Source organism: Penicillium vulpinum, assembly GCF_028829585.1.
Source record: "Penicillium vulpinum strain IBT 29486 chromosome Unknown utg000001l_segment0_segment0, whole genome shotgun sequence".
In the NCBI taxonomy this organism is placed as follows: Eukaryota; Fungi; Ascomycota; class Eurotiomycetes; order Eurotiales; family Aspergillaceae; genus Penicillium; species Penicillium vulpinum.
The window spans coordinates 7,972,695-7,997,863 of NW_026643241.1; the positions used below are offsets into that span (position 1 = coordinate 7,972,695).

General features: G+C 46.9%; 11 protein-coding genes across 11 annotated transcripts; 7 read left to right on the forward strand and 4 right to left on the reverse strand.

Moving 5' to 3' along the window:
• Positions 1-113: 113 nt before the first annotated feature.
• N7479_002851 (glutamine synthetase family protein) lies at positions 114-1,829 on the reverse strand (the record flags this gene model as incomplete). The annotated part of the gene is made up of 5 exons (XM_057250548.1): positions 114-144; positions 206-895; positions 971-1,023; positions 1,077-1,333; positions 1,397-1,829. 5 exons carry the CDS (start codon positions 1,827-1,829, stop codon positions 114-116), a joined length of 1,464 nt encoding a protein of 487 aa, XP_057114980.1.
• Positions 1,830-2,317: 488 nt separating this feature from the next.
• On the forward strand, positions 2,318-3,358 carry N7479_002852 (putative short-chain dehydrogenase/reductase family protein; the record flags this gene model as incomplete). The annotated part of the gene is made up of 4 exons (XM_057250549.1): positions 2,318-2,382; positions 2,456-2,995; positions 3,057-3,240; positions 3,302-3,358. 4 exons carry the CDS (start codon positions 2,318-2,320, stop codon positions 3,356-3,358), a joined length of 846 nt encoding a protein of 281 aa, XP_057114981.1.
• A 434-nt stretch (positions 3,359-3,792) lies between these two features.
• Positions 3,793-4,188, forward strand: N7479_002853 (uncharacterized protein; the record flags this gene model as incomplete). Its single annotated transcript, XM_057250550.1, has 3 exons — positions 3,793-3,869; positions 3,927-3,958; positions 4,022-4,188. The coding sequence occupies 3 exons, from the start codon at positions 3,793-3,795 to the stop codon at positions 4,186-4,188; spliced, it is 276 nt and encodes a 91-aa protein (XP_057114982.1).
• Positions 4,189-4,910: 722 nt separating this feature from the next.
• On the forward strand, positions 4,911-7,496 carry N7479_002854 (Amino acid/polyamine transporter I; the record flags this gene model as incomplete). The annotated part of the gene is made up of 19 exons (XM_057250551.1): positions 4,911-4,996; positions 5,057-5,090; positions 5,139-5,208; positions 5,270-5,342; positions 5,405-5,433; positions 5,546-5,610; positions 5,658-5,729; positions 5,780-5,894; positions 5,945-6,023; positions 6,076-6,110; positions 6,162-6,190; positions 6,244-6,276; positions 6,330-6,354; positions 6,415-6,616; positions 6,666-6,743; positions 6,793-6,921; positions 6,975-7,122; positions 7,180-7,258; positions 7,315-7,496. 19 exons carry the CDS (start codon positions 4,911-4,913, stop codon positions 7,494-7,496), a joined length of 1,563 nt encoding a protein of 520 aa, XP_057114983.1.
• Positions 7,497-8,216: 720 nt separating this feature from the next.
• Positions 8,217-8,438, reverse strand: N7479_002855 (uncharacterized protein; the record flags this gene model as incomplete). The annotated part of the gene is made up of 1 exon (XM_057250552.1): positions 8,217-8,438. The coding sequence occupies one exon, from the start codon at positions 8,436-8,438 to the stop codon at positions 8,217-8,219; it is 222 nt and encodes a 73-aa protein (XP_057114984.1).
• Positions 8,439-11,679: 3,241 nt separating this feature from the next.
• Positions 11,680-12,483, forward strand: N7479_002856 (uncharacterized protein; the record flags this gene model as incomplete). The annotated part of the gene is made up of 2 exons (XM_057250553.1): positions 11,680-11,781; positions 11,839-12,483. 2 exons carry the CDS (start codon positions 11,680-11,682, stop codon positions 12,481-12,483), a joined length of 747 nt encoding a protein of 248 aa, XP_057114985.1.
• Positions 12,484-12,746: 263 nt separating this feature from the next.
• N7479_002857 (uncharacterized protein) lies at positions 12,747-13,398 on the reverse strand (the record flags this gene model as incomplete). The annotated part of the gene is made up of 2 exons (XM_057250554.1): positions 12,747-13,275; positions 13,343-13,398. 2 exons carry the CDS (start codon positions 13,396-13,398, stop codon positions 12,747-12,749), a joined length of 585 nt encoding a protein of 194 aa, XP_057114986.1.
• Positions 13,399-13,536: 138 nt separating this feature from the next.
• On the reverse strand, positions 13,537-13,998 carry N7479_002858 (uncharacterized protein; the record flags this gene model as incomplete). The annotated part of the gene is made up of 2 exons (XM_057250555.1): positions 13,537-13,620; positions 13,675-13,998. The coding sequence occupies 2 exons, from the start codon at positions 13,996-13,998 to the stop codon at positions 13,537-13,539; spliced, it is 408 nt and encodes a 135-aa protein (XP_057114987.1).
• A 1,618-nt stretch (positions 13,999-15,616) lies between these two features.
• N7479_002859 (uncharacterized protein) lies at positions 15,617-16,355 on the forward strand (the record flags this gene model as incomplete). Its single annotated transcript, XM_057250556.1, has 3 exons — positions 15,617-15,772; positions 15,888-16,165; positions 16,193-16,355. The coding sequence occupies 3 exons, from the start codon at positions 15,617-15,619 to the stop codon at positions 16,353-16,355; spliced, it is 597 nt and encodes a 198-aa protein (XP_057114988.1).
• Positions 16,356-19,934: 3,579 nt separating this feature from the next.
• On the forward strand, positions 19,935-21,644 carry N7479_002860 (sugar porter family MFS transporter; the record flags this gene model as incomplete). Its single annotated transcript, XM_057250557.1, has 3 exons — positions 19,935-20,117; positions 20,172-20,905; positions 20,960-21,644. The coding sequence occupies 3 exons, from the start codon at positions 19,935-19,937 to the stop codon at positions 21,642-21,644; spliced, it is 1,602 nt and encodes a 533-aa protein (XP_057114989.1).
• A 1,659-nt stretch (positions 21,645-23,303) lies between these two features.
• N7479_002861 (intradiol ring-cleavage dioxygenase) lies at positions 23,304-24,786 on the forward strand (the record flags this gene model as incomplete). Its single annotated transcript, XM_057250558.1, has 4 exons — positions 23,304-23,553; positions 23,605-23,760; positions 23,811-24,191; positions 24,320-24,786. The coding sequence occupies 4 exons, from the start codon at positions 23,304-23,306 to the stop codon at positions 24,784-24,786; spliced, it is 1,254 nt and encodes a 417-aa protein (XP_057114990.1).
• Between the last annotated feature and the right edge of the window lie 383 nt (positions 24,787-25,169).

A 25,169-nucleotide genomic window follows, 5' to 3' on the forward strand; every position in this document is an offset into this window, starting at 1 on the left:
TTACACGACCATTTCTAGGCCAATGCGACTATGTACAATTATTCCCCCGATACCTTCCGGGTCCTGCGTCTCTCTGTAAATCAGAAAATCGATATAAAAAGGATATTCGGCATTTACACGGTTTCGATGTACCGCTTCATCTCCCTGTGGACATGTCAAGTCAGCATCCAAATGGACATCCATCTCAGTAGATGATATCACATACCAATCAGTCACCGCCTCTTCCCACAAGCGCACCTCGTGTTCCCGAGTTCCGGCAAAGTGCTCGACGAATGAATCACCAAATACTTCCCGTGCGACACTCTCCGGCCGCGTAAATGTAACGATCGCCTCCTTCAAGGACTTGGCCAGACGCACACCCTTATCACTGGCACCGCCCATATCCTCACCGCGGGCAAGAGGCGGCACGGGCAGCTCGAGCTTCTTCTCGACTCCACGCCATCCCAATGCCAGGATCGCCGCTAGGACGAGATGTGCGTTAGTGTCCGCACCTGGCACGCGAACCTCGAACCGGGTCGCTTTCGGACTAGCTGTGGGTGGGGTGATCAGGCGGATTGACGCGGCCCGGTGCTCCAGTCCCCAAGAGACCGTAACCGGCGCCCAGAAGTTCTCCACCAGGCGTTTGTAAGAATTGATCGTCGGGGCCAAGATCGGCATAATGTCCGGCAGGCCGACGAGAAGGCCAGCAAGGAAGTGCCGACCTAAGTCCGATAGATGAGCGATATCGGGGTACATGGGGGAGGGATCCGGGGTATCGCGATTGAAGGCATTCTTTCCGTCAGCTGTGACGAGCGAGATGTGCATATGTCCGCTGTTTCCTGGCAGGCCTTGTCGAGGTTTGGCCATGAAGCATGGGGTGATGCCATGCTTTATTCCGAATGCTTTGACGACGTATCTATGCGAACATCATGGTTAGCAATGTCCCATGATAAAAGAGCAACCCGAACTGCTGGCAAAGGAATAGTCCTACTTGAACAGCCCCGCCTTATCAGCCATGTCCTTCGCTTCGCCAAATTGTAATGCCTATCACGACGTTTAGTCCCAATGCGGCCCGTTTACTCTCTCATGTGACTAACAGCTTCATAGACTCCTGGTCCACTTTCAGTATGCCAACCTTCAATATCGCATCGGAACTTCTCGCAGGCGTCGAAGATGCCATAGTAGTAATCTTGGTTGTGGAGGGGCCGAGTGATTGAATAACCAAACATGCCTTCTGTCAACGGCGGTAAGGCATCGGCTGGATTCGACTGGAGGAAGGCGGCGGCTGCAGATGCCCCTTGTTCAGGGGTGGTGTGGTTGCCTGGCGTACGAAATTGGTAGAATTCATATTCCGCTGGGTAAAATCGGTCCAATCAGCTGTTGAATTACACACACCCTGGTCTGCGGTCAGACATACCTCCTGCCATCGCCCGATAGCCTGCCGCCTCGACTCTGGCGGAAGCAGTCTTCATCAATCCTCGTGGGCAGGCGCACACCGGCTCCCGCGTATCTGGATCCAAGAAGCTGATAAGGAAAAAGGGCACATTGTTCTCCCAAGGGATGCGACGGAAACTGCGTAGATCTGGAATTGCGACAAGGTCACGATATCCATTCTCCTTGTTACTGATCGCCAGCTCCTTATAATATGTCGCATCATGTTGATCCCAGCCGAAGATGACAGAGCAGAAGCCGAAGCCCTCGGCAATGATGGATAAGAACTTGTCTTTCTTCATGAGTTTTCCGCGCAGTATGCCATCCACATCCACTCCTGCCACTTTCACTTTTGTGTCATTCTGGAGGACCTCGGCGACATTCTCGACTGTGACTTCGGGGTCCGCGGGGCTTGACATAATGGATCGGGGCCAAAGTGCGGGTGAGATAAGGAGTATAAGGATTCAAAGTATTGAACAGAGCGGGGATAGGGGATAGTGAGAAAAGGAACAGAAAAGTAAAAGTCACGTTTCAAGTCAGCCGCTTAATCAGGTAAATCAAGTTCAGGAACTCCGATCAAATACGGAGTAGTGGCCAACACACCTGGGCAGCTTGGAAGCTTATCAGCGAGATATCGGTGACGCCTTACCGCTTTGGTCCAACATCGTCACCGCTTACCTAACGGGATCCACGATCCATGGATGCCCCGCGTATACCTTCTGTGTAACAAACTCGGTGATCAACAACTCTCATATTGATTCAGTTATTTTCAGTTATTTTCAGTTCGTGTGAGTGGCCTTCTCTCTAATATATTCCGTGAATACGCTACACTACTGTTACTTTGGTGGTTAAGTCATTACTAACCTATACCTCAATTAGACAAACAAAGCTCCAAGATAAGGTCATAATGGCTGCCACTACTTCCCAAGGACGTCTCCAAGGCAAGAATGCCATCATTACGGGTGCTGGAGGGTATGTTTATTCTTCTGTTCTAACAAATATCGTCGCCCCGAAAAAAGCCTTAACTGATTCCGAACTTGGATAGTGGCATTGGTCTCGAAACCAGTATCCTCTTTGCCCGTGAGGGTGCTAATGTCCTGATGGCCGATGTCTCCGAGCCCGCCCTTGCTAGGGCATTGGCTAGAGTCAAGGAAGTAGTTCCCGGCGCCCGTCGAGTCGAGTCAATCCGATGTGATGTGTCCAAGGAGTCGGACGTGCAGGCAATGGTCGAGTCGCAGGATAGCTGGGGAGGCACCGACGTGATCTTCAACAATGCCGGAATCATGCACGCCGACGACGCAGATGCCATCGATACCCCTGAGAAGATCTGGGACCTCACACACAATATCAATGTCAAGGGTGTTTGGTTCGGCAGCAAGCACGCCGTCCTCAGTCTGCGTCGTCACAAGAAGACCCGTGGCAGTATCATCAATACAGCTAGTGTGGTTGCCTTGGTTGGCGCTGCCACTCCCCAGCTTGCGTATACGGCGAGCAAGGGTGCGGTCCTCGCAATGACTCGCGAGTTGGCCATCGTTCATGCCCGTGAGGGATTCCGTTTCAATGCTCTGTGCCCCGCCCCCCTGAAGTAAGTTTTTTCCGTCTGATTTCTTTTTTTTTTTTTTTCATATCAGCTCATGATAGTATAGCACCCCTCTTCTGCAAGACTGGCTGGGTGATGACCAGGCAAAGCGGTCCCGTCGGGAGGTCCACTTCCCCACTGGTCGTTTTGGTGAACCCATCGAGCAGGCCCATGCCGTAGTATTCCTGGCTAGCGATGAGAGCAGCTTTGTGAATGGAACAGACTTCGTGGTTGACGGTGGAATGACCAAGGTAAGTGTGACGTATATAGGGTACTTTCGTCAGGATCGCGCTAACCAATATATGTAATCAGGCTTATGTTACCCCAGAGGGTCCGGCAACCCCTGCGCCTCAGAACAACGGTAATTAACTTGCATAAATCGCATGATCAACTCTCAGGTTTTAGGTCTCATGATATTTCTGAGAAATACAATTTTTTGAAATTAACAATATAAACCATACAGAGAATAGACAGGTTTGATCTTCTCCCAATATGGATCCCCTACGACACTATGATTCAATTATACTTCAATATAACCTATAAATTAGAACATGCAATTGAAATTGTATGATGAAGTTGTAAATGAAATGTGGCATGATGAGACCCCCAGATCACCTATAAGACCTCGGGAGCGATCCTCGGAAGCGATCCTCGGACCTTCACGTCATGATTTCCCCGCATTCCGCTTCTTCCGCTAATTGAATTCACTTACTTCTCGACTTCTCGAATTCTTTACTTCTTTACTTCAATTCAATACTCTTGAATATCCAAACCCACACTCTCAGACATCAGAAATATACATCATGTCTCAATTTGCCCTCCCGAACAAATCATACGGAAACCACCAAACCCCTAGTCTCAAGCCTCGGAATGGGCGGCTGTAAGTTGTGCCGCCCCCTTTTTTTTCGGTCGATTCGACTGACTTTGTTCGCTTTAGACTGCTTCCTCTAATGGCTACAATTGGGCTTGGTATGTTTTTAATCTCGTATTCTTCCTATGTTGTAGGGACCATACTGACTTTGTCACGTGCAGGTTTCGGTGCATACAACTACTACGTCGCGGCCCAGTCGCGACGGGAACAATCTATGCAGGAGGAACAGGAACGGCTGGCGCGAAACCAACAGTTGATGGATGCATACGGCGACAAGAATAGTCTGCATGATGTCCAGCATGCACTCGACGCCTACAATGTTCGATAAATATTCGATCCATACTTCAGGATGCTGGTAGTCTTGAAGTGGCGGATGGATTTTCTGCTTTGCCATTTGCGTTGGGATGGAGTTTTGAGGCATTTGGGATTTGAGATTCGGTGTATTCTGTGGATTCCAAGCCATCACATGCTTTAAGAACAGGCGCATATTTTGGGGAGTTATTGCTGTATCAACACGATCACATATTTATTATTAGTTTCAATTTCAAATAACTTTACAATCCCAAATATTGTAGATGATGTCTCTTTTAAGGCTAGGGAATATTTGTCTAGGTGATATATATATATCTATATCTACCCCATACACATTTACATCACCTAATACTTGAACGCCGAAAACCCACAGGTGAAGAAATGGCATGCAAGATAGTGAACGACTTGATAATATTACCTGTGATAAACTCCCTTAGTCTATTGAATAAAACACTCAATCAGAAGCCCCTTTTTTGCCGTCTTTTAATTGTTAGCAAAGACTATACGATGTTGGGCAAGTCCATGCGACCAGCCTAGCATCTTAGCGCGTACAAGCAGTTTCTAAGATAAGGCTTCGCAACAGCTTCCCCGCATATGGAATAGCCAACCCCCTTATCGGAAGGAGAATTTGTGTGGCAATGCCTTCCTGATACGCTTGAAACGGGGGACATACTTAGATTGATCCTCTCCCCAGCTCTGAGATTTGTAAATATTCTCATCTTCGAATCGTGAGCCAATATGAAAGACGGTCCACTCCAAGGCGATGACGCCCGGTTGGCAGCCATGGGCCATCGGCCTGAACTCCAACGTAGTCATTCCACATGGTAAGAGGAATGCGCTAGCATATGCAATATGCAAGGCTTGATTCTGACGGGGATTTTTAGGTCGATGCTTGGTTTGGCCTTTGCAGTTCTTAATGTAGGTCGGACATGCATCGCGACCGTGTTATTTAGCTAACGAGACTAGTCATGGACTGCTCTTTCGGCTAGTTTGTCGATCAGTCTTACATCTGGTGGAAGCACAAGTGTGATTTGGGGTAGGTGTATTTAAAAAAAAAATACTTGGTTTCCGAGATATCGCTGACACGCAAAATTTAGGACTGGTCACTGCAGGATTCTGCAATCTTTGTATCGCATGTTCGCTAGCTGAATTTCTCTCGGCATATCCGACGTATGCTTCAAGTTTCCTCCTTTTGATGTATACACCAGACTGATTCTCTCTTTTTTTTACAGAGCTGGTGGACAGTATCACTGGGTTGCAGGTAAGTCGCTCCGTACTTACAATCTATGCGAGTCGGACCAACGCTAACTTTGACACCAGCTAGTATGTTTCTCTCTGATACATCACCACAGTTTATACTAATGAATTGAAAGTTGCATGGCCGAGCACAGTACCAATATTATCATGGATTACAGGCTGGATCAATGTGGCGGGATGGGTAGGCAAGGCAATCATTCAATGTGGTACTCAAACTAACACGGCCAGGTTGCTCTCGTCGCAACAAATTCCCTTCTTTCTAGTCAGCTTATCGTTGGCATCATTTCCGTCCTTCATGAGGTGAGCAAGATCACTCCGCACTCTTACCGCAGCACTAACGTGATATGTAGAACTATGCCCCGCAACGTTGGCATCAATTCCTCATTTACATCGGATTGACCGTTGGCTCTTTCGTCATCAATGCTTTTATGAACTCCATCCTGCCAGTCATTTACCGCGGTGCTTGTCGGTTACCCTCGTCTAGTGTGACTCATTCTATTGCTAACAATATCCAGTCATATGGTCGATTGGAGGCTTTGTGATTGTGTCAATTACATGTCTCGCATGTGCCTCTCCCAACTACAACTCAGCTTAGTATGAGCTCCTATGCCAGAATCAAGTTATGGCGGATAACTAACATCCACAGCTTTGTGTTTTGTGACTTTGTCAATACAACAGGCTGTATGGCTCCCCCTATAACTCTATTATTACAATTTTGCTAACTCGGCTCAGGGCCTGATGGAGTCGCATGGCTTCTAGGTGTATGTTTACTACGCTCACCGCAATGCTGTAATGATACTGACAGATACTCCAGTTGCTTCAAGGAGGGCTTGGCGTGACTGCCTTTGTAAGTCATCGTGATCATTGTGATAACAAATCAATCCAGCTAACTTTATTTAGGATGCGGTCGCACACATGATCGAAGGTAAAGGATTGCTCTGGGTATGAGAAGATAGAGGAAGTGACTAACACATCGCACTTTTAGAGGTACCCAACGCTGAAATCGAGGGACCAAAAATTATGGTTAGCTGCGTGGGAATCGGCGTGTTCACCGGTTGGATCTTTTTGGTAGTCCTTCTCTTCGTCGCAGGAAATATGGAAACTGTCACAACCTCCGCAGCCGGTCCTCTTCTACAGATCCTGATCGATGCGACTAAAAGCAACGCGGGAGGTATCTGCCTTTTGATGTATGTGGCGAGACTTTCTCCCTCTTGGGCTTCCACTCTGACGTTCTAGGTTGCCTCTGGTCTGCTTGGTCTTTGCTATAATCAGCGTCATGACCACTAGCAGCCGAATGATTTTTGCCTTTGCAAGGTATTTGATATTCTTTCCGGCATATAACGCGAAGACTAATGATTCGCAGAGATGGGGGCCTTCCTGCCTCTCGGTTCTTTGCAAAAGTCCACCCGACACTCAAGTTGCCCCTCAACGCACTAATCCTTAGTGTTGTTGTTGTGATCGCATTCGGATGCATCTTCCTGGGCTCTACGAGGTAATAATCACCATCCATGGGCCACAGTGCGAATGGTAACTTACAAAATCTAGTGCTTTCAACGCAATCATCTCTGCCTCGGTCGTGGCTCTTGATCTGTCCTACGGAATACCCATTGCCATCAACTGTCTTCAGGGGCGCAAATCGCTCCCTGAAAGAAAATGGAAATTGCCTAATGCACTTGGATGGTTTGTCGATTTGGTATGTTGCAGCCATGAATGAATTTGAATAAAGTGGATCATCTCTGATCATGACCAGGTTTCTCTATCATATATCGCTTTGACTACTGTCCTTTTTGTCTTCCCTCCATCAAGTACTGTCACGGGAAGCAGCATGAGTGAGTTTAGCTGTGGGATTATCTATGACAGCCTGTTCACTAACCTGCCCATCCAGATTACTGTATTGCAGCATTCGCTGTTATTATCATGATCTCCGTGTTCCAGTGGGCCGTGGACGGAAGAAAGAATTTCACCGGTCCTCGTGTTGACATTACTCTCGATGCATTGGACACCGTGCCTACGAGCGAGGAGATCGAGCCTAGTATGGATGAAAAGAAAATTGCTGTCCGGGACTAGCTGGCCCGGTGAGTAGCAAGGATCTCGCATTATTACTATCAATTATTCGTCTGTGGAATAATGTTAGCAACAGTGAATGTCCACGCTATAGGTGCTACAGTATGTAGGTCTCTATTGTATACGCGCGGTAGTCCTCTTCGAGTTTTGACCTCGGCAAATACATTTGGAGGCCGGGCCCGCCCGAGATCATTTGTGTACAATATCACCTTTCCTAATTAGGATAGATAAAATTGCTGATTCATCCAAGAGAAATCACCATTGTTTACGGCTATTTGGGTAACATTTCAATTTTCCGATTTATTTTATCACATCTAACTACGAAGAACATATGCTTTCCACACAAATCTTCTTGCGTGGAAAATTGACGAATTGGCCGACATCACTGTCTTTAGCAACAGAGCGTAACTCGCAGAATGAGATATGGTAACCGGGAGTCGCCTCAATATAGCGGTTCCATTATATTGCTTGATTATTGCAAAGTAATGGGACTGTTGCCCACCATCTCCCATCTCCATGATTGCACAGCAACTAAAAGAATACGATATCTGTTTTTTATTTTTTTTAATTTTTTTTTTTGAAACCCCCCGCTCTCTATACCTTTACTGTCTACAAAATATTGTTATCATATCTGATAAACAAGACATAATGGATATTTATGGGTTATAGTAATAATCAATTCTTATTGTCCCGTTCTAGACTAGGCGAGTCTGCCTCGCCTTATCATCCGGAACTATTATCACATGAGCTCGATCCGCCATACGAGCTCGACCCAGTATCACATGAGCTCGATCCGCCATACGAGCTCGATCCAGTATCATACGAGCTTGAAGTCGATACAGCGGCATTGGATGCAGATTCAGATGCGGCTGCGGCTGTAGCCGCAGCTGCCTGCTGCCTGCGTCTTTCCTCCCGTCTCGCTTTCCGTTCAGCCTCGGTATTCATAATTGGTCTGGTCTGTATGAACTGTCAACCTTTACGGAGCAGAAAAGCGGGCTTTGAAAGAGATACCGTTGGGTTCTTGAGAATTTGGGTATGTGTGGTCGAGAGACCCTGGTGTATAATTCCTATTGCGTAGTTTGTGGTCAGGTCAAAGTTCTGGAGCAGACGATGAATGTTTCCCTTACTCGAAGAGTGTTTGATGAGGTTGGAAATTGACTGGAATAGATATTAGTGACGGGGCTTCTGACGGTTTAAATAGAGTAGCACTGAGCAGTTGTGACAGTGTAATTGTCCGAGGGGGTAACATAATCCCACGTATACTCTGTATGCATCTCGGAATCTTCGCCCACATTGAGTTATGAGCTAAGTTGATTGGCTGTAAGGTCGTGTATGACCACCTGGGCAACGCGTTCATTCTACATGGGCCAATCATATATCGTAATTGCAGCCATATCATCTTATCTCTTTCCATTTTACCGGGGCGCATAGTTTTACCGGGCAAAACACGAACGTCACTGCAGAGCCTCATATTTTGGACATAAGATTGCCCTTTTCTAGATTGAATGGCTGTCTTCGGAATTATCGGACTAAGACAAACTGTCTGGCCTCCACGAAGTAGATCCTCAAATTGTACAATCTGTGGGGCTCAACATCCCATTGTGGGTAGGCGTTCTTCAACATATGCTTAACAGGAGTTGTGGTGATTCATTTATATCCTTCAATGCCAATAGATATCTAAATACACACTCCCATATATTAGATTTCTTCAATATACCGAACACCTACATTCTTAAATAACGCCCAAGAATTGACTCTGTCAAAGACAAATTCTACGTAATCGGGCTATGCAATATCGGCTGCGCCACCGCCCGGTGTACTCCTTCCTATCCCTTGTGACCCCGAAGCCAGAAGTGCTTGCTATAGCCACCCATGCAATCGAATCAGAGCCCAGCACCTGGGTGGGCACGTCTATTGAATTGATAAGCACAATAACCGCTAATCTTTTCCCCAGTTTATCTAGTAGGTCCCCCCTCTCTCTTGAATGCACTGGGATATTTTCTAACCCGTCTACTACAGTAGTATTAGATCGATACATTAGCAATGGTGCTGAATTACTACCTAGGCAGACATCAGGGTGAATGCTGTGAGTGCCATTTTCCTCGCTTTTGTTTATCTCTTTGACTGATAAGTTGGACCTAGTGGAGATATTTAAACGCATCTACTTGGTATTACTTAGGAGATTCTAGATAAATAGAGTCAGGATAGGAGTAGTAGCCATCATATTCTTGTTTTGTGTATTACAACTGCGGATGAGTTTGCGCAGCCGGCTGTGTTCTTGCTAAGTAATGCCGCTTTATACTTAGTATTTTATGGGACAAGCTGTGTTTTGTAGATAGTGCATAGGATCAGCAACTTCCAGTAAGACTTGTCATTTAGGTCATAGTCATGATACGATGTGTATTAATAATGATGGATGGATGCTTCGCTAAATAAAAGAGTAGCTTCATGTACGGAGTAGGTAGAGGCAAATGGTCACTATATGAACTACCCGATCCCGAAACTCTGATTATGCTTCTGCTCTTTGTTTTCTTTTTACAGTATGGAGCATTTTATTTATCTCTATTCCCTCAGTGACATAAAAGCTACCACAAACATATATACTGCTGAGAAGCCAAGTACGTACTACATCGAGCCGGGTTAGTGCAAACAGCCCGAAATCAATGAAGGCTAGCCTGATTACATGGAAATTTCCATTGGACGTCATGATTTAGAGCCCTCCTAGTCTACCTGTGTCGCATCATTCATCTCCTGTGAAATTCCATATGGTCTTATAGATCCCCTTTTTATATATTATCTATCTGTATGCGTACATGACAACGGGCGATGAAGCCGGAGTGCTCAAGTGGAATGGCAAAGTCGAGAAGTTGCAGTGGAAACACGGTGGATATATTAGGCCACAGAGCCAAGTCTTTCAAGGCTTTGAATGAAGCTGCTAGCGGTGCGACTGTTACCTAGACTCATGTCTCAGTATATTCTTTGCGTCTTGCACTCGCATTCCCATATTCCAGAAACTGAGTTCCGCGAGGCTCATAGTCACGTATCTCCGAGCCCTGCCAATGATGCAGTAGCAGCTCGGGCATCCAGTGAGCAGGCGTCGCGTCCTACAAAATGAAAAATGCCGCAGTATCAGTGCCCACAAACCCCACCCCTATACCTTGAATCTTGGAACCAGCCATACACCATTATCACCGGATGATCCGGTGTCATCAGCCAGAAAAGGAAGCAATTCCGACTCCTGGGGCTGGGGGATTCCCGAACAAGGGCCGCGGCAGACAAAAGCATTTTAGGCAATCCTTTCCGAATTAATTGATACCTACTGTGAGCACATCTGTAACGTGCGACGAGCGATAGACGTCGGAATTGCCAAAAATGCACACTTGTCGGGAAATAGTCGGGAAACCCCAGTAAAGCCGGGATGATGGCGATCTTTCTGTTCCGAGCGCCATGGCGTTAAAAGGCTGAATACCCCGCAGCCACCAAAGCCACAACAAGCCAAGGTTTCAGTTAGATGAAGAACATAGTATATGGAGAGAAAGAAGAGGTCTATTCCATAGACGATCCTGCGGTGAAGCAAAATTAAAGAAAAAACTAACTTGTCCCGTGTGACATAGATGAATTGGTATTCGTAGAAACATCTCTAAAATTATACACGCTGCATTCGTCTTGCACTTGGATCTAATCTTTTCGATCTAAATCTGTTAATTGGCGGAAATATGTCGGGCACCCCATACTTCAGCCAAGTAACTGCCGCGCCAAGCCTGGGATTTCCTCAGCGGCGTTGCGGCGTCTTGACCCTGCATACTCAGGAGCAATATCAAATTTAACCGTGATGATTATGTTCAGACATTCTGACCAACAATTTGAAACCCCTCACCCGCTCGACACTTGGTAGCGTCGATGCCGATCGTTTTTAGGGTGGCCTAGTTGAGACACGTTCTTCACAGAATGTTCTTCTACCCAATAAAACAACTCTTCATGATTGGCCTTCTTGTCCGTACCCTGTAGAAAATGTAGGATCAGATCTTGCACTACGTAAAGCAACTACCCAATAGGTATGGGGTTCGACGTACAAGGGAGCGAGTCATAATACTATAAAAGGACATATCCCCAACACTTAGTTTGTTCTGCATCCAATTCCAAACATTCACTCTGCTTCAAACAAACTACATCTTCCCTCAGCATCATGAAGTCTGCCGCAGTCATCCTAGTGAGCTCATTGTCCACCATTGTTGCTGGACATGGCTACCTTGTCACCCCGGACAGTCGAACAAAGCTCGGATTTGAGGTTAGACTCCTAGATGAACTGAATATCAAGGATATTCCATTGACTGACATTATCTAGGCTGGAACTGACACATGCCCTGAGTGCACCATCCTCGAGCCTGTTGCCTCTTGGCCCGATCTCGACGCAGCCCCCGTTGGCCGCAGCGGACCCTGCGGGTACAATGCCCGTGTGAGCGTCGACTACAACCAACCCGGCGCGAGCTGGGGCACTGATATTGTCAAGACTTACAAAGCTGGCGATGTCATTGATGTTGTGTGGTGTCTTGATCACAACGGTGATCACGGCGGCATGTTCTCATACCGTATCTGCCAAGATCAGGACATCGTGGACAAGTTCCTCGACCCGGATTACCTGCCAACCGACGAGGAGAAGCAGGCGGCCGAGGCCTGCTTCGATGAAGGTCTTCTTGAGTGCACCGGTGTGGATGGACAGACCTGTGACTACAGTGCCGACTGTGGTGATGATGAGGCTTGCCACCGCAATGACTGGTTCACTTGCAACGGCTTTGACGATACCAAGTGCCAAGGTGTCGACAACGCTGAGCTTGGCTCCTGCGAGACAACAATCGCCGGCGGTTACACTGTCTCAAAGCAAGTCAAGATTCCAGACTACGTCTCGAACCACACTTTGCTCTCCTGGAAGTGGAACTCTTTCCAGACTGGTCAGATCTATCTCTCTTGTGCCGATATTGCTATCGAGTAAGGGAGTTCCTGATTGCCTGGCATCCACACATGTATTTAGAGCAGAGCGGAATGGATCTTGAGGGAAGGACAGGGATTGCAAGAGGCAAGCAAGACTGGACTTTTTTAGCGCATGTCATACGAACCTTATCTTTAGGCCTACTACACATGTATATAGCGAATTGCAGCAATCTATGATTACTGGCTTATCACAAAACACCTAGAAATGATCTATTGATTCTATAAACTTGGGAAATCTCCATACATAATTCATACAGTGGATCCTCATAAAGTCAATAACATGAAGACACCAGCACTTCCAGCGATAATCCAAGAGGGAATGATCAAAGAAGAGCCCATTCCAGGCTTGGCATCACTTTCTGCGTCACTACCTCCCTCTCCCTCTCCCTCACTCTCTGCCGTATCAGTCGCACTACTTGTTGCAGTAGCATCGCTCCCAGCACTAGCCTTTGTACCGGTAGCAGTAGCATCTGCTGAGGACACAGTCACAACATGCAACACCGAGTTGGTAGTTTGACCAAAGGTCCAACTGAAAGTATTACCACTGACCGGGGCGGAGATAACACCGCCCACATTCGAGGCGGTTTTCGTGCCATTGCTCGGCATGCTGCTAGGATGGTAGAATTTGGTGTTCGCACCGGCATCGGCACGAACATAGCCGAGATCACTGGCACAATCATACGCCTTGAGGTATGGTCCACACTCATCCCAGTCGCCGGGAATGAGAACAGAGTTGAACCATTCATCTGCACTCGGTAGAGAGGGTTTCGTTTCAGGACAGGTATCCCAGATACTGAATAGTATAATTAGCAACAGAAGGGTCAAAAGGAACTCCTTTAAGCTTTGGTGCAAGATAATACGCAGAGATAATAGCACTGTTTCCACAACAGAGGCACGCATTTCCGTAATCAATCATTGCGTTAGTAGAAGTGAATTGATCGATATTTGTACTGTTATTCGAGCACTCGGTTATGTGGTTGCTGATCAAGTATTCCTTTTGGTCAATTTTGCTAATGTTGCAGGAACAGGAACTAGGGGCGTCATCTGGTGTCGGCTAATATGGTGACTCGTCCTGGTTGGGGTTGGTACAGACGTTGAGGAAGTCGAGGACTGTATTTTGGTACTCGCAGGAGTAGACCTAAGATAGGCGTGTCAAATTTGGAAGCTCCGAAAATTAAAACCGGGCTATTACCTGATTCCAACAACTCTGGCCTGCGCAATCAATCTTGAGAGCGGACCTTTCACATTCACAAGCATTGATGCAATTCATTCCCAAGCCAGGGCAATTCTGGTCCATGCAAGATTGGTTTCCACCGCATGAGTTGTAGCAGGCTTGACTTCCCCCGGCGCAATTGTTGTTTGCGCAGTTCGCGTAGTTGGTATCTACATTCTTGTAGCAGGTTTCAAAGGCTTTGGGATCGGCACAGGCGGATGCCTCGAAATAACCGACATCCTTGGCGAGAGATAGAGAAGAAAAGGCTGCTAGAGCTAACAGCGCACGCGATGAAAGACTCATACTAGCAGGTATTTTGACGTGATAAATAAAAAGAAAAAAGCCAAATAAAAAAACTCCCCTGCAACAAAGTGCCCCTGGAAGAGGCGCTACTTATTTATATTTTAATATATGCCAGGATGCCATGAGGCTGAAGCCGCAGGGTTCACGCTAGATAGTAGTGCTGATATGGGTCTCGAACATGTCTAATCAAATCCAAAGAGAACTTGGCATAAACGATGTCCTCTTTACTTGCTATGGGATCATGTTCATTTTCTCGTCTAATTTCCCTCGTGTAGACTAAGCGTGGGGGATGCCAAGCTAGATAACATCCTTGGAAGTGGATCCTGTTAGGCCTTGCGGTGGCCTATTACCCGTTACCCGGCTCTAGCCAAGCAACCTACCCCCTTTCGGGTGTACACACGGCTCAACTGAACCTCTTGCTCAGCGTCAATTTTAAACGCCCCAATGCTTTATGTATCTTTTTAACAAGGCTTATAAGAAAGCCAAAAAAAAGGTACTAATAAGTACTTAGCTAGTACGGAGTAAACATACGGTATCATCCAAAGTATAAATAAACTATAGTACGGGTAGGGGCTTGTGATTGTAGGCTAGTTGAAATGGGGTTTTAACCACCTCTCTAACTGAACCTACCACTTACCTTCCTAGTCAATAGAAAGTAAATATTAAATATTATCTATTACGGTGTGGTCCCAGAGCATATATCTATTAGAGCATACATGTATGTTATACAGAGTAGAGCGTACCAACATCAATCACATTGGTGGAGAACCTCTATATATATATTCATGGACGGATACCCCTACAGCTGAGCTAATTATATAAATTGACTTGGTTATGGCCTTTTGAACTAATAGATAAATGCTTGAGTAGTGACTGGCGTATCTCAATAGCTACCTAACGGATTATCATTTACTCATACTTCACTTGATAAAAAATTAAAAGAGTAGCGTGTCAAATGGGAACTCCGCGTGTGAACCTCAAGATAAAAGTAGGCGATAGAGAACACTGATATTTTTGCGCAATAGCGTAGGTAGATTTTCTTTTGCTTATTTCGCTTACCAGGCAGGAATAGTAAGGTCAATACTCTCTTTCGGGTCTAACGTTTCTTTCAAGCATAGCAGTAGGTAAAAAAGCTAGTAAAGATGGTGGGTGGTAGAAAATTGACATTGAGCAAGAATCTCCTACACCTACAGTCTCTTGTCAATGGCTGGGTACAACATCCAGTTCGTGTAGCCTATTATATACGGCGAATTCAAAGCCAGTAGCATATTTGGTCCAATTCTAAGATATACGAGGGTTGAGTGTAACCTCTTAGGATTGGATTTTGATCCTTTGGATTCGGCATATACATCTCACATACACTTCACCATCTGGATAAGAGCGTGATATTTTAGTCTGTTTGCTTTCTTTCTCTCGGTTTTATTTCTTTTTCTGGTTACTCTCGGTTTGCTCGTGCCTTGTGCTGATTTGTCGGGAAATAGTACATAAATTGCAAACAAGTTGCTAAGCACTATGCATGTCATTGAACGGCGGACACACAACTCACGATGACATTTACATCTCCCTTTTCGTGTAGCTTATCTGTATCCAGGGAATATTTCTCCACCAATTTACCATAATGCTAGAACTATCTACTGTTGACCTAGAGTATCCTGCTCTCAAGCAACCTACCACCAATATAACCAAGACGAGCGAGAATGATCTGCAGAAGACCCAAGGTCGGTATAACGCGGAACGCCAGAAACGCCTGCGCCCTGAAGGACCAGTCCAATATGTGGGCTTGACTAATGAATGAATCCACGAACAATCACAATTTCAACGGAAATATCGCGATTGACAACAACCTGCTCCAGAAAAAGCAGGTCTGAGTCCTTATTGTCGGTACTGAGTTTGGAGGACTGCTGTCCGCAGTGCGACTGCTCCAGTCGGGATTTCTTTACACGACTGAGATCCTCTTTGTGGATACAACAGGTGGCTTTGGAGGAATGCGATGGTGGGACAAATATCCCGGCCTGGCCTGTGATGTTGAAAGTTACACTTACATGCCCCTACTAGAGGAAACCAAGTACATGCACAAAAGTATGCCACCGGGCCTGAGTTGGGAGAACACACGAATCGCATTGCTGGTCAATGGAATCCCACTGAGCGGGCTTTGTTCCACACCGCGGTAAATAAGTTGGCTTTTAATGACCAGGATTCTCAATGGACAGTCCATATCACACCACATGGCCAGCCACCCACGGCGATACAATCGGATTTTGTCATCTTGGCTACCGGGTTGCCGAACTCCCCGAAAATACCATAACTTAGACGGCCTTGAGGCCCATAAGGGCAAGGTTTTCCACACCTCACGCTAGGACTATGGGTACGGAAGGAAGTCCAAGCAGCCCAGCTGTGCATGGACTGCAAGACAAGACAATTGGATTTGTCGGAACGGGTGTACCTGCCATCCAAGCAATCCCACACATTGCGAGACCCATTGTGTTCCAGCGCACACCATGGAGTGGCGTCAAACCCAATCCACCGATCGCACCTGGTAGGCGAAAATGGTCCAAGCAAGAGGTTCTGGATGGCAACGGGAGTGCATGGAGAATCTTAACACCTTCACCTCGAACGAGAATCCCCAAACCACAGTGACCGACCAAGCGACTGCTCGAGCCTTGAAGCCGTGGTATCCAGGGTGGTGTCAACGGCCGTGCTTCAGTGAGGATTTTCTTATAGTATTCAACCGGTCTAATGTTTCCCACTGATAGAAAAGGGGTCCGCACGGTGACGAATCGGGGGATCGTGGTAGAGGTAGATGACCAAGAGTATGATTTGGATGCCCTGATTTTTCGGACCGGCTACAGTCTTGGAGGTAGTGCGGATCGAGCGGATCTGAATGTCACCGGACGTGACGACCAAATCCTCCAGGAGAAATGGCAGAAGTGGGGTTCACTCCATGGAGTAATGGCGAATGGGTTTCCTCATCTATTCTTCCCGTCGATATCAAGCAGAAGCATCAGCAAACCAGGCCTATGTTCTCGATCAACTTACCGTTCATGTCGCCCACATCATCTCGGAAGCAAGCAGGTTGACCTCGGAGCAAAACCTAGGTATCACCGTCACCGGGGTTACTATTGAGCCTAGCTCTCGCTCAACGGGAGAATGGACCTCCAAGGTTTTGAGCGCGAGCACTAGGAGATATTCTGGGTTACACTCCGGGTTTAATGAATCGGGCGGGACTCCAATTTGACCGTGAAGCCTTGCAAGCGGCACATTTCAGTATTTGGGGAGAGGGGATTAAGAGTTATGTGAAAGAGATTGAGGGTTGGCGACAGATGGGGTTAACCGGACTTGATATTCAGTTACATGAGGCATAGCAGATTTGATTTTAACTTGGCTCCTAACGTTGGTTTTACCGAAAATGAAACCTGCAGAGGTGGGGAGCCATGCAGGTGAATCCTTGTAGGTGTGACCAAGCAGGTCCAATAACTCCAGGACCCCCTGTACAAAGAGAATTATAATCCAATCAACCCTAGTCAAAAGATCTAAAATGAATGTGTCACATTTTAGAAAAAAAAAAAGAAAGAAATACATTAATCAGGACTATTTGAAATCCAAAGGGGGATATTGAATGGGTAATAATAACACATAATATCATGACGAATGTAACTACGGAATAACTACTCCGTAGTTAACAGGCAATTTACAAAATGACTAACCGGTGACCAGATCTACTCAAAAGAGAAAAGTGCCGGGGTATTATTTTGCCCCAGAAAAAGCCCGTGAGATACGGAGGGTTCTCCATATATTCAAAAGAAACCTAGTAAGCGCATAAGTACGGAGTACATAGGAACAACCGAGTTTCAACCCCGTGCTTTTCGGTATTTCCCCCTCAAAAAGTGGACAGTCAAATGTTCTAACGGAAAGTAGTCACCGGCATCGGCAAATAGTCACTCGGCTCGTTCCGATTCTGGTTTTTCTTCGGTCGGGGTAATCTCCAGCTTTCTGTCTTCCCCAACTTCGGAATATGGTGGGTCTCATGGCACGACTCTAGCCGAGAAAACGTATATGGTAAGTTTCACTATCGGCTCCGTTGTGCTCCGTAAGCCGAATGCGGACCCGTAGAGTACCGGGTACTAGCAGCGTTTGCTGTATTTGGGCGCTCCAGCATGTAACAGGTGTTCGGAAGTTTTAGTCACATTCTAGAAACGTCAAATAGCATGCCACGCTCAAGCGCGCCGAGACAGCGCAGAGCAGCCAAGAAAAACCAAGAGAAAGGCACAAAAATCCTGCCGACAATAGCCCGCTCATACGGCTAGTGGCGATTATTCGGCACGGGACAGGTTGGGAAAAAACTCGCCTTCACGTGACTGCCAAGACATAGAGCGGAGATGAAAAGCTCCATGCCAAGCGCCAAGCCTCCGGTAGGTGTGGTCCTTCATCTATAACTGGTTGGTTTCCCCGTGGGAAAGAAAGCCTTGAAAGCCCATATTGGTCTTCGAAAATCTTGTATTCTCATAGCCCCACTAAATGGCTCGGCCATGCCCGAGCTACGAGCCACTTTGACAGTGTTGATCATTTTTGGTTTCGAGTTTAGGAGGAGGGTTTTTGGGGTTCCTTTCTTTGGTTTTTTGACTATACACGACTAGGAATATGTACAATTTTGATTAGTATGTAATATCAATCAACCCCCCGGTCATGAAACTAATTTCCGCTGTGATTCTTACTGCACATGTGTATTCCCTGTCCCTACTAGGAGTCAGCTTGCCTTACGCCAAGACTAGTGGTTTAATTTTTTTTTTTCCCTTAAAGGAGAGTGTAGTTTTGTGGCGCCCAAGGTCTGTGCTGTGGACGGCCCTCGATGTGACATTGATGTGAGCATAGTGCCTAAATAGGTCCTACAGAGTGGTCTGGAAGTGTTGAACTATAAACAGTTCCTTCCCAAGGGTCAGAAGACCCAAGGTAACCGAGTCAGTTTATTTTGTTTCTTTTTTTGAAATACTAGTAAGCTAGAAAGGGTAACAATAACCTAAGACATATGAATCTCCAACATAAATATGTTATATAAGGAGTCCCCAGTCTCCATAAATAAAAACCCGAGGATGAACCTTGATAAAGAGAGAAAGAAATTACAAAATTATAAATTAAAAAGGGAAAAGAAAAGAAAAAGAAAAACTATGGAAGACATTATGGGGCACGTGGCGCTATGTGCCATGAGAACTAACCAATCAACGCTTTTTCCTCTTACGGAAGTATATCCCAAATTGGATATCTCCCCGATCTACTAGGGGTACTCTCATCAACCCGAGCCTCTGTTTCGTTCTAGACGTATTATATGGTTTTTTTTCAGTTTGATTTGCCCCAGGGCCCTCTTTTAGGTATAGTCTATAAAACAGGGATCGGCGGATCGTTTCTGGGGGGCTCCAACCAATCATATCTTTCAATAGTACAGTTTACGGCTTGGGCCGTGCAGCAACTTCCCCGGTTTCCCTGTACTTGCCGTTTCGAGGTATGTTTCTAGGTCTGTTTTCGATGGTTTTGACGTTTTTTGACGTTTTCTATCGCGTGGTCAAATTTCCAGAACAGACTTAGCTACACCCAGTCATTTCAGCCGATTTTTACATTTCCCTTGTATTTTATGATGAGAGTGAGCCCAATATGGTTTAGATTACACATTATCCGTTTTTTTATTTTCCTGGAGTTTCTTTTCTTTTTTTTTTTCGTTTCTTTTTCCTGGGACATGGGGGAGGTCTGGGGGAGACAAACAGTGAAGCTCTCAAAGTGGCTGTTACCCCCAGGATATAAATCCTCTCTCATTCCCCTCAGTTTCCTTCCTCTCTTCTCTCCATCTCACATCTCACATCTCACATTATCTTCCTTGGGGATATCTCAATTCATCACTTCTTGGATTTCTTGGACACATCTTAGAATACCCCCATCGACTCGCTACCATGCCAGGTGGAGCAGTTATCTCCGAGCCTGTCGACGACACGCGCGTCGAGGCTCCGGTCACATTCAAGGCCTACATGATGTGTACCTTTGCTGCCTTTGGTGGTATCTTCTTCGGTTATGACTCTGCTTACATCAACGGTGTTCTCGGCATGGAGTACTTCATCCACGAGTTCCAAGGCCTTGTAAGTCATCAATATCTCCCCAATGGTTCCTGGAATCCCACTAATCGTATCTAGCCTTATGATACTCCCAAGGATCAATTCGTTATCCCCTCTTCCCGAAAGTCACTCATCGTCTCTATTCTCTCCGCTGGAACCTTCTTCGGTGCCATCATCGCCGGTGATCTGGCTGATTGGTTCGGTCGTCGGGTTACTATCATTGCTGGCTGTTGTATTTTCATGGTCGGTGTCGCTTTGCAAACTGCTTCTTCCAGCCTGGGACTTCTCGTTGCCGGCCGTCTCGTTGCCGGTTTCGGTATCGGTTTCGTCTCCGCTATTATCATTCTCTACATGTCTGAGATTGCACCCCGCAAGGTCCGTGGTGCGCTCGTCTCGGGCTACCAGTTCTGCGTCACCGTTGGTATGATGGTGGCCTCGTGCGTGAACTATGGCACTCAGAACCGCACAGACAGTGGATCTTACCGGATCCCCATTGGCCTTCAGCTCCTCTGGGCTCTCATTCTGGCCGGTGGATTGTTCATGCTTCCCGAGTCTCCTCGATTCTATATCCGCAAGGGCCAGAAGGATAAGGCTCGCACTGTGCTGGCCCGTATCCGTGGCCAGCCCGAAGATTCACACTTTGTTGAGACCGAGCTGAATGAGATTGATGCCAACAACCAGTACGAACTTATGTCTATCCCCCAGGGTGGATACTTCACCACCTGGATGAGCTGCTTCAGCGGAAGCCTTTGGCACCCTAACAGCAACCTTCGTCGTACTATCTTGGGTACCTCGCTGCAGATGATGCAACAGTATGTCTCACTTTCCTTCCCCCCTGCTATCGAATAGAAACTAATGAATCATAGGTGGACTGGTGTCAACTTCATTTTCTACTTCGGAACCACTTTCTTCACTCAGCTTGGCACAATTAATGATCCCTTCCTGATCAGCATGATCACCACAATTGTTAACGTCTTCTCCACCCCCATCTCCTTCTGGTCCATTGAGAAATTCGGACGTCGTCCTTTGCTTCTTTGGGGTGCCCTTGGTATGGTTATCTGTCAGTTCATTGTCGCCATCATCGGCGTTACCGATGGCCAGAACCCCAAGGCTGTTAGTGCAATGATCGCTTTCATTTGTATCTACATCTTCTTCTTCGCCAGCACCTGGGGTCCTGGCGCTTGGGTCGTCATTGGTGAAATCTACCCTCTGCCCATCCGTTCCCGTGGTGTTGCCCTCTCCACCGCCTCCAACTGGCTCTGGAACTGCATCATCGCAGTTATCACTCCTTACATGACCGATGCCGACAAGGGTAACCTTGGTGCTAAGGTGTTCTTCATCTGGGGTTCGCTGTGCACCTGCGCCTTTGTCTACACATACTTCCTCATTCCCGAGACCAAGGGTCTGACCCTTGAGCAGGTGGACAAGATGATGGAAGAGACTACTCCTCGCACTTCCGCCAAGTGGAAGCCTACCAGCACCTTTGCTGCCGATATTGGAATGGACGAGAAGGCTTCTCACCTCCCCACTGTTACCCAGCACGAGGTTTAATCCATCGGACTGGTTCTGTACTGGTGGTTCTCTCGTTCTCTGCCCCTTACATAGTTCTGGCCCACTCTCAGTGGGTCTTGGTTCTAATTTTGCCTCTATCATGCGTTGACGGTTTCATGCGACATTGCCCCCGATATCCACGAATATGCATGTACCATTAACAAATTAATTCTGTTACCTCTTTGGTACTAATTTTCCTCTCTATTTGTAGGCGACCATTTAATTGTGTAAATGTTAAATAGAGATCAAGTCGTCAGACGATGTGTCTGCCAAGAAAAATACCTCTGGAGGTGTAGCTGATGAGACATGCATTTCTAGAAAAAGATGAAAGGTTGAAATACACTCACCACAACCACACCAGCCACGCCATTATGCATCCATCTGCCACATTCTCATATATTGGAAGATATTCTAGCAGCAAGCAATTGCCAAGCCTTTCTTGGAGTTATGTCAGCGTCTTGGCAAATCTTGGAAATTTGAGGTCCGAGCATCATTCTGGACGTGCGCAAGTACACAGATTTGATGGGGAAATGCGCTATTTATAAAGTGAAGACCTTCACGTGTCTCTTATCTTGCATTGATAAGAATATAAAGCTTTATGGCACCAAGTCTCGGAGTCCGGCATCTTCACTGTTGATTGTTGACACAAGTATGCAGCCAAAGATATCGGGACTCGATTCTCCGCTGACTGTTGTTACAGGGGTCCCCAGAACGGGACCGCCAAGACCGAATACGTATACTACCACGCACGTTAGGGCGAAGACTTCCCCATGCACCCCCTCTGGCCGTTACATCGCAACTTTGATGGAATGGGCTTATTTTGGAAACTGATTGGTTGGGTACAGGGGACCTATCTGTCATATGCCATTAAGCGTATCTGTGACGAGCCCAGCCACGGCCTTTCGCGGTCGCCGACGGAGATGAGTTCTCTCTTTGTTATCTGGTGGTGATGCCTCTGCGTTTGAATACCTATTTCCCTTCTACGGACCCTAGATGGATCAGTTCTAAATTGGATGAAAGGAGCCTCGTCACCATGGTCGATCACTTGCTCCAGTGTCACGCAGAGAAAGACCTATTCTATGGAGATGATACCTGGGCCTTGTCTTTAATTCCCCGCATGGGAAATTGCGAATATGCCAGTGGCTTATTTTTCCTTTGGCAGGACACTAGTGCCAGGATGATCGACGGTGGATTCATCAGAGTTGGTTAGAGTTGTTGCAGAACCAAGCATCTCCTTCCCCCACAATATACCGATGCCCTATCAACTGCAAGCAATTGCAAGCCTTCGCCCTGGCATGTCGCAATTTCATTGATGGATTGTTGGAGCTCCACTGCGGGGCCCTGTGTTTATCAGAAAGACTTGCTTGTTGAGAAATGACCCGCGTTTTATTTGGCAATGCCGATGCAGAACTACTCCATATCCCTCGTCAGCTTCATAAAAATGACATTTATACTATCCTGAATTGAGCCATGCTCCGCCTTGGGTGTTATCGGGAGAGGCAACAGCAAGGTATAAAATAACCCCAAGACCCCCAGCTATGGTATCCTCAACTTCCACATCACATTCAGTCAGCTCTAACAGCTTGGACCTGAATTCCTTGCTTTCCATTTTCTCCTTCCTGCCCTTTGAAGGCTTGTTATCGAGTTTATAACTCGACCATGGTTCATCTCGCATCTGCTGTGGCCATCGGCCTGACTGGTCTGACTGCCATTGTGTCCGCTCACCCAGGACATGATGTCAGGGCTGAAGCTGCCGAGCGAGCTGCATTCTTGCAGAGCGCCCCTGTTCACTCGCGCAGTCTTGCGCAATGTGCCTCTCATCTTCAGCGTCGAGGACATCACAGCCGAAACGTTGCCCGTCGCCACATGGCCGTGAAGAACATACGTCGCCGTCTTGGTCTTGAGTCTAGTATGTTTCAAAGCCAAGTCCAAACACCAGCACATTCTAACACGTTGATAGCCACCCACTATCTCAAGGCGCGTAGTGCCGATAGCGGCCTTGATATTTCGCATCACTCCAACCTCACGGGTGTGGATTACTCTACTGACCCCGATGTGTTGTTTGGCACCGATGCGACCTGCATCCTCGGACCTGATGTCACCCAAGGACCTTACTGTTAGTTTCCTATTTCTGTTTTATGATTGCGTTTTACTAATGCGGCTTAGACGTCACGGGTGAACTGGTTCGTGAAAACATCGCAGAGTCCCAGGATGGTGTTCCTCTCTACATGGACATCCAGTTGATCAACACCAACACCTGCGAACCCATTCCGGAGATCTACATGGATGCGTGGCACTGCAACTCCACCGTAAGTAAACTTTCTACTCCAAGTATTACTGTATCACAGTATGAACAGTTCCACTCACGTCGATCATCACAGGGTGTCTATTCTGGAATCGTCGCTCATGGAAACGGCAACTCTGACGATGATACTAACCTCAACACGACCTTCCACCGGGGTGTCCAGAAGAGTAATGGAGATGGTGTTGTCCAGTTCCAGACAACCTTCCCAGGCCATTACACTGGCCGGGCAACTCACATCCACGGTATGGTACCCAGCTACGAGATCCTTTCTTCATGGCTATGCCTCTACTATTTTCTTATTTCCACAAATTATCTCTACCAAATACTACCAGCTCGAACATGTATCAACATTCACTAACTTGATCAATAGTCCTCACCCACCCAGCCAACGAGACCCAAGTTCTCGCAAACGGAACCATCACCGGTCTATATACCACGCACTCGTCGCACGTTGGGCAGATTTTCTTTGACCAGGATCTCATTTCCGCCGTTGAGGAGGTCGCCCCATACACCACCAACACACAGGTTTTGATGACCAACGCCGACGACGGCATTCTCGGCGAAGAGCTCGCTACCATTGACCCATTCATGGAATACGTCTATCTGGGCGATGATGTCTCCGATGGAATCTTCGCTTGGATCTCGGTTGGTATCGACCCTACAAAGGACACAACTGTCACCCCTGCGGCTTATTACACCGAAGAGGGTGGCGTTGAGAATGAGAACGCTGGTGGTCCTGGCGGTGGTCCTGGCGGTGGTCCTGGCGGTGGCCCCGGCGGTGGCCCCCCACCCCCGGGCAGTCGCCCAACTACCTCGGCCACGCCCCTGGCTAAATGAGGCGGTGTGTGTTTGTCAACGGCAGTGAATGTGTAGATGACACGCATGTTTAACTTCATGTCTTCCACTAGCTATTTTATCTTCGCTGTCGCAATGATTGAAAGTATTTTCTAATTGGTTTTGCCTCGTTCTTCATATCAAGCTTGCACGTATGATTTCATTTTTGGATTTCATAAAAGGACGCTACTCAGAAGTAAATACATATTTTTCGACAAAAAGCTCGCTCTTTAGGTATCTAAGTTGACATTTGTGGAATGTTTCGCTTTCCCTATTAAAAACCGAGGGCTCGCAGTCTTTCAGAGAAATTCGTCAGGTGTGTTCAGTTAGGGTAGCTTGCAAGAAGAAAAAATCCAATGACCGCCCAATAACTCAAGGGATACCTA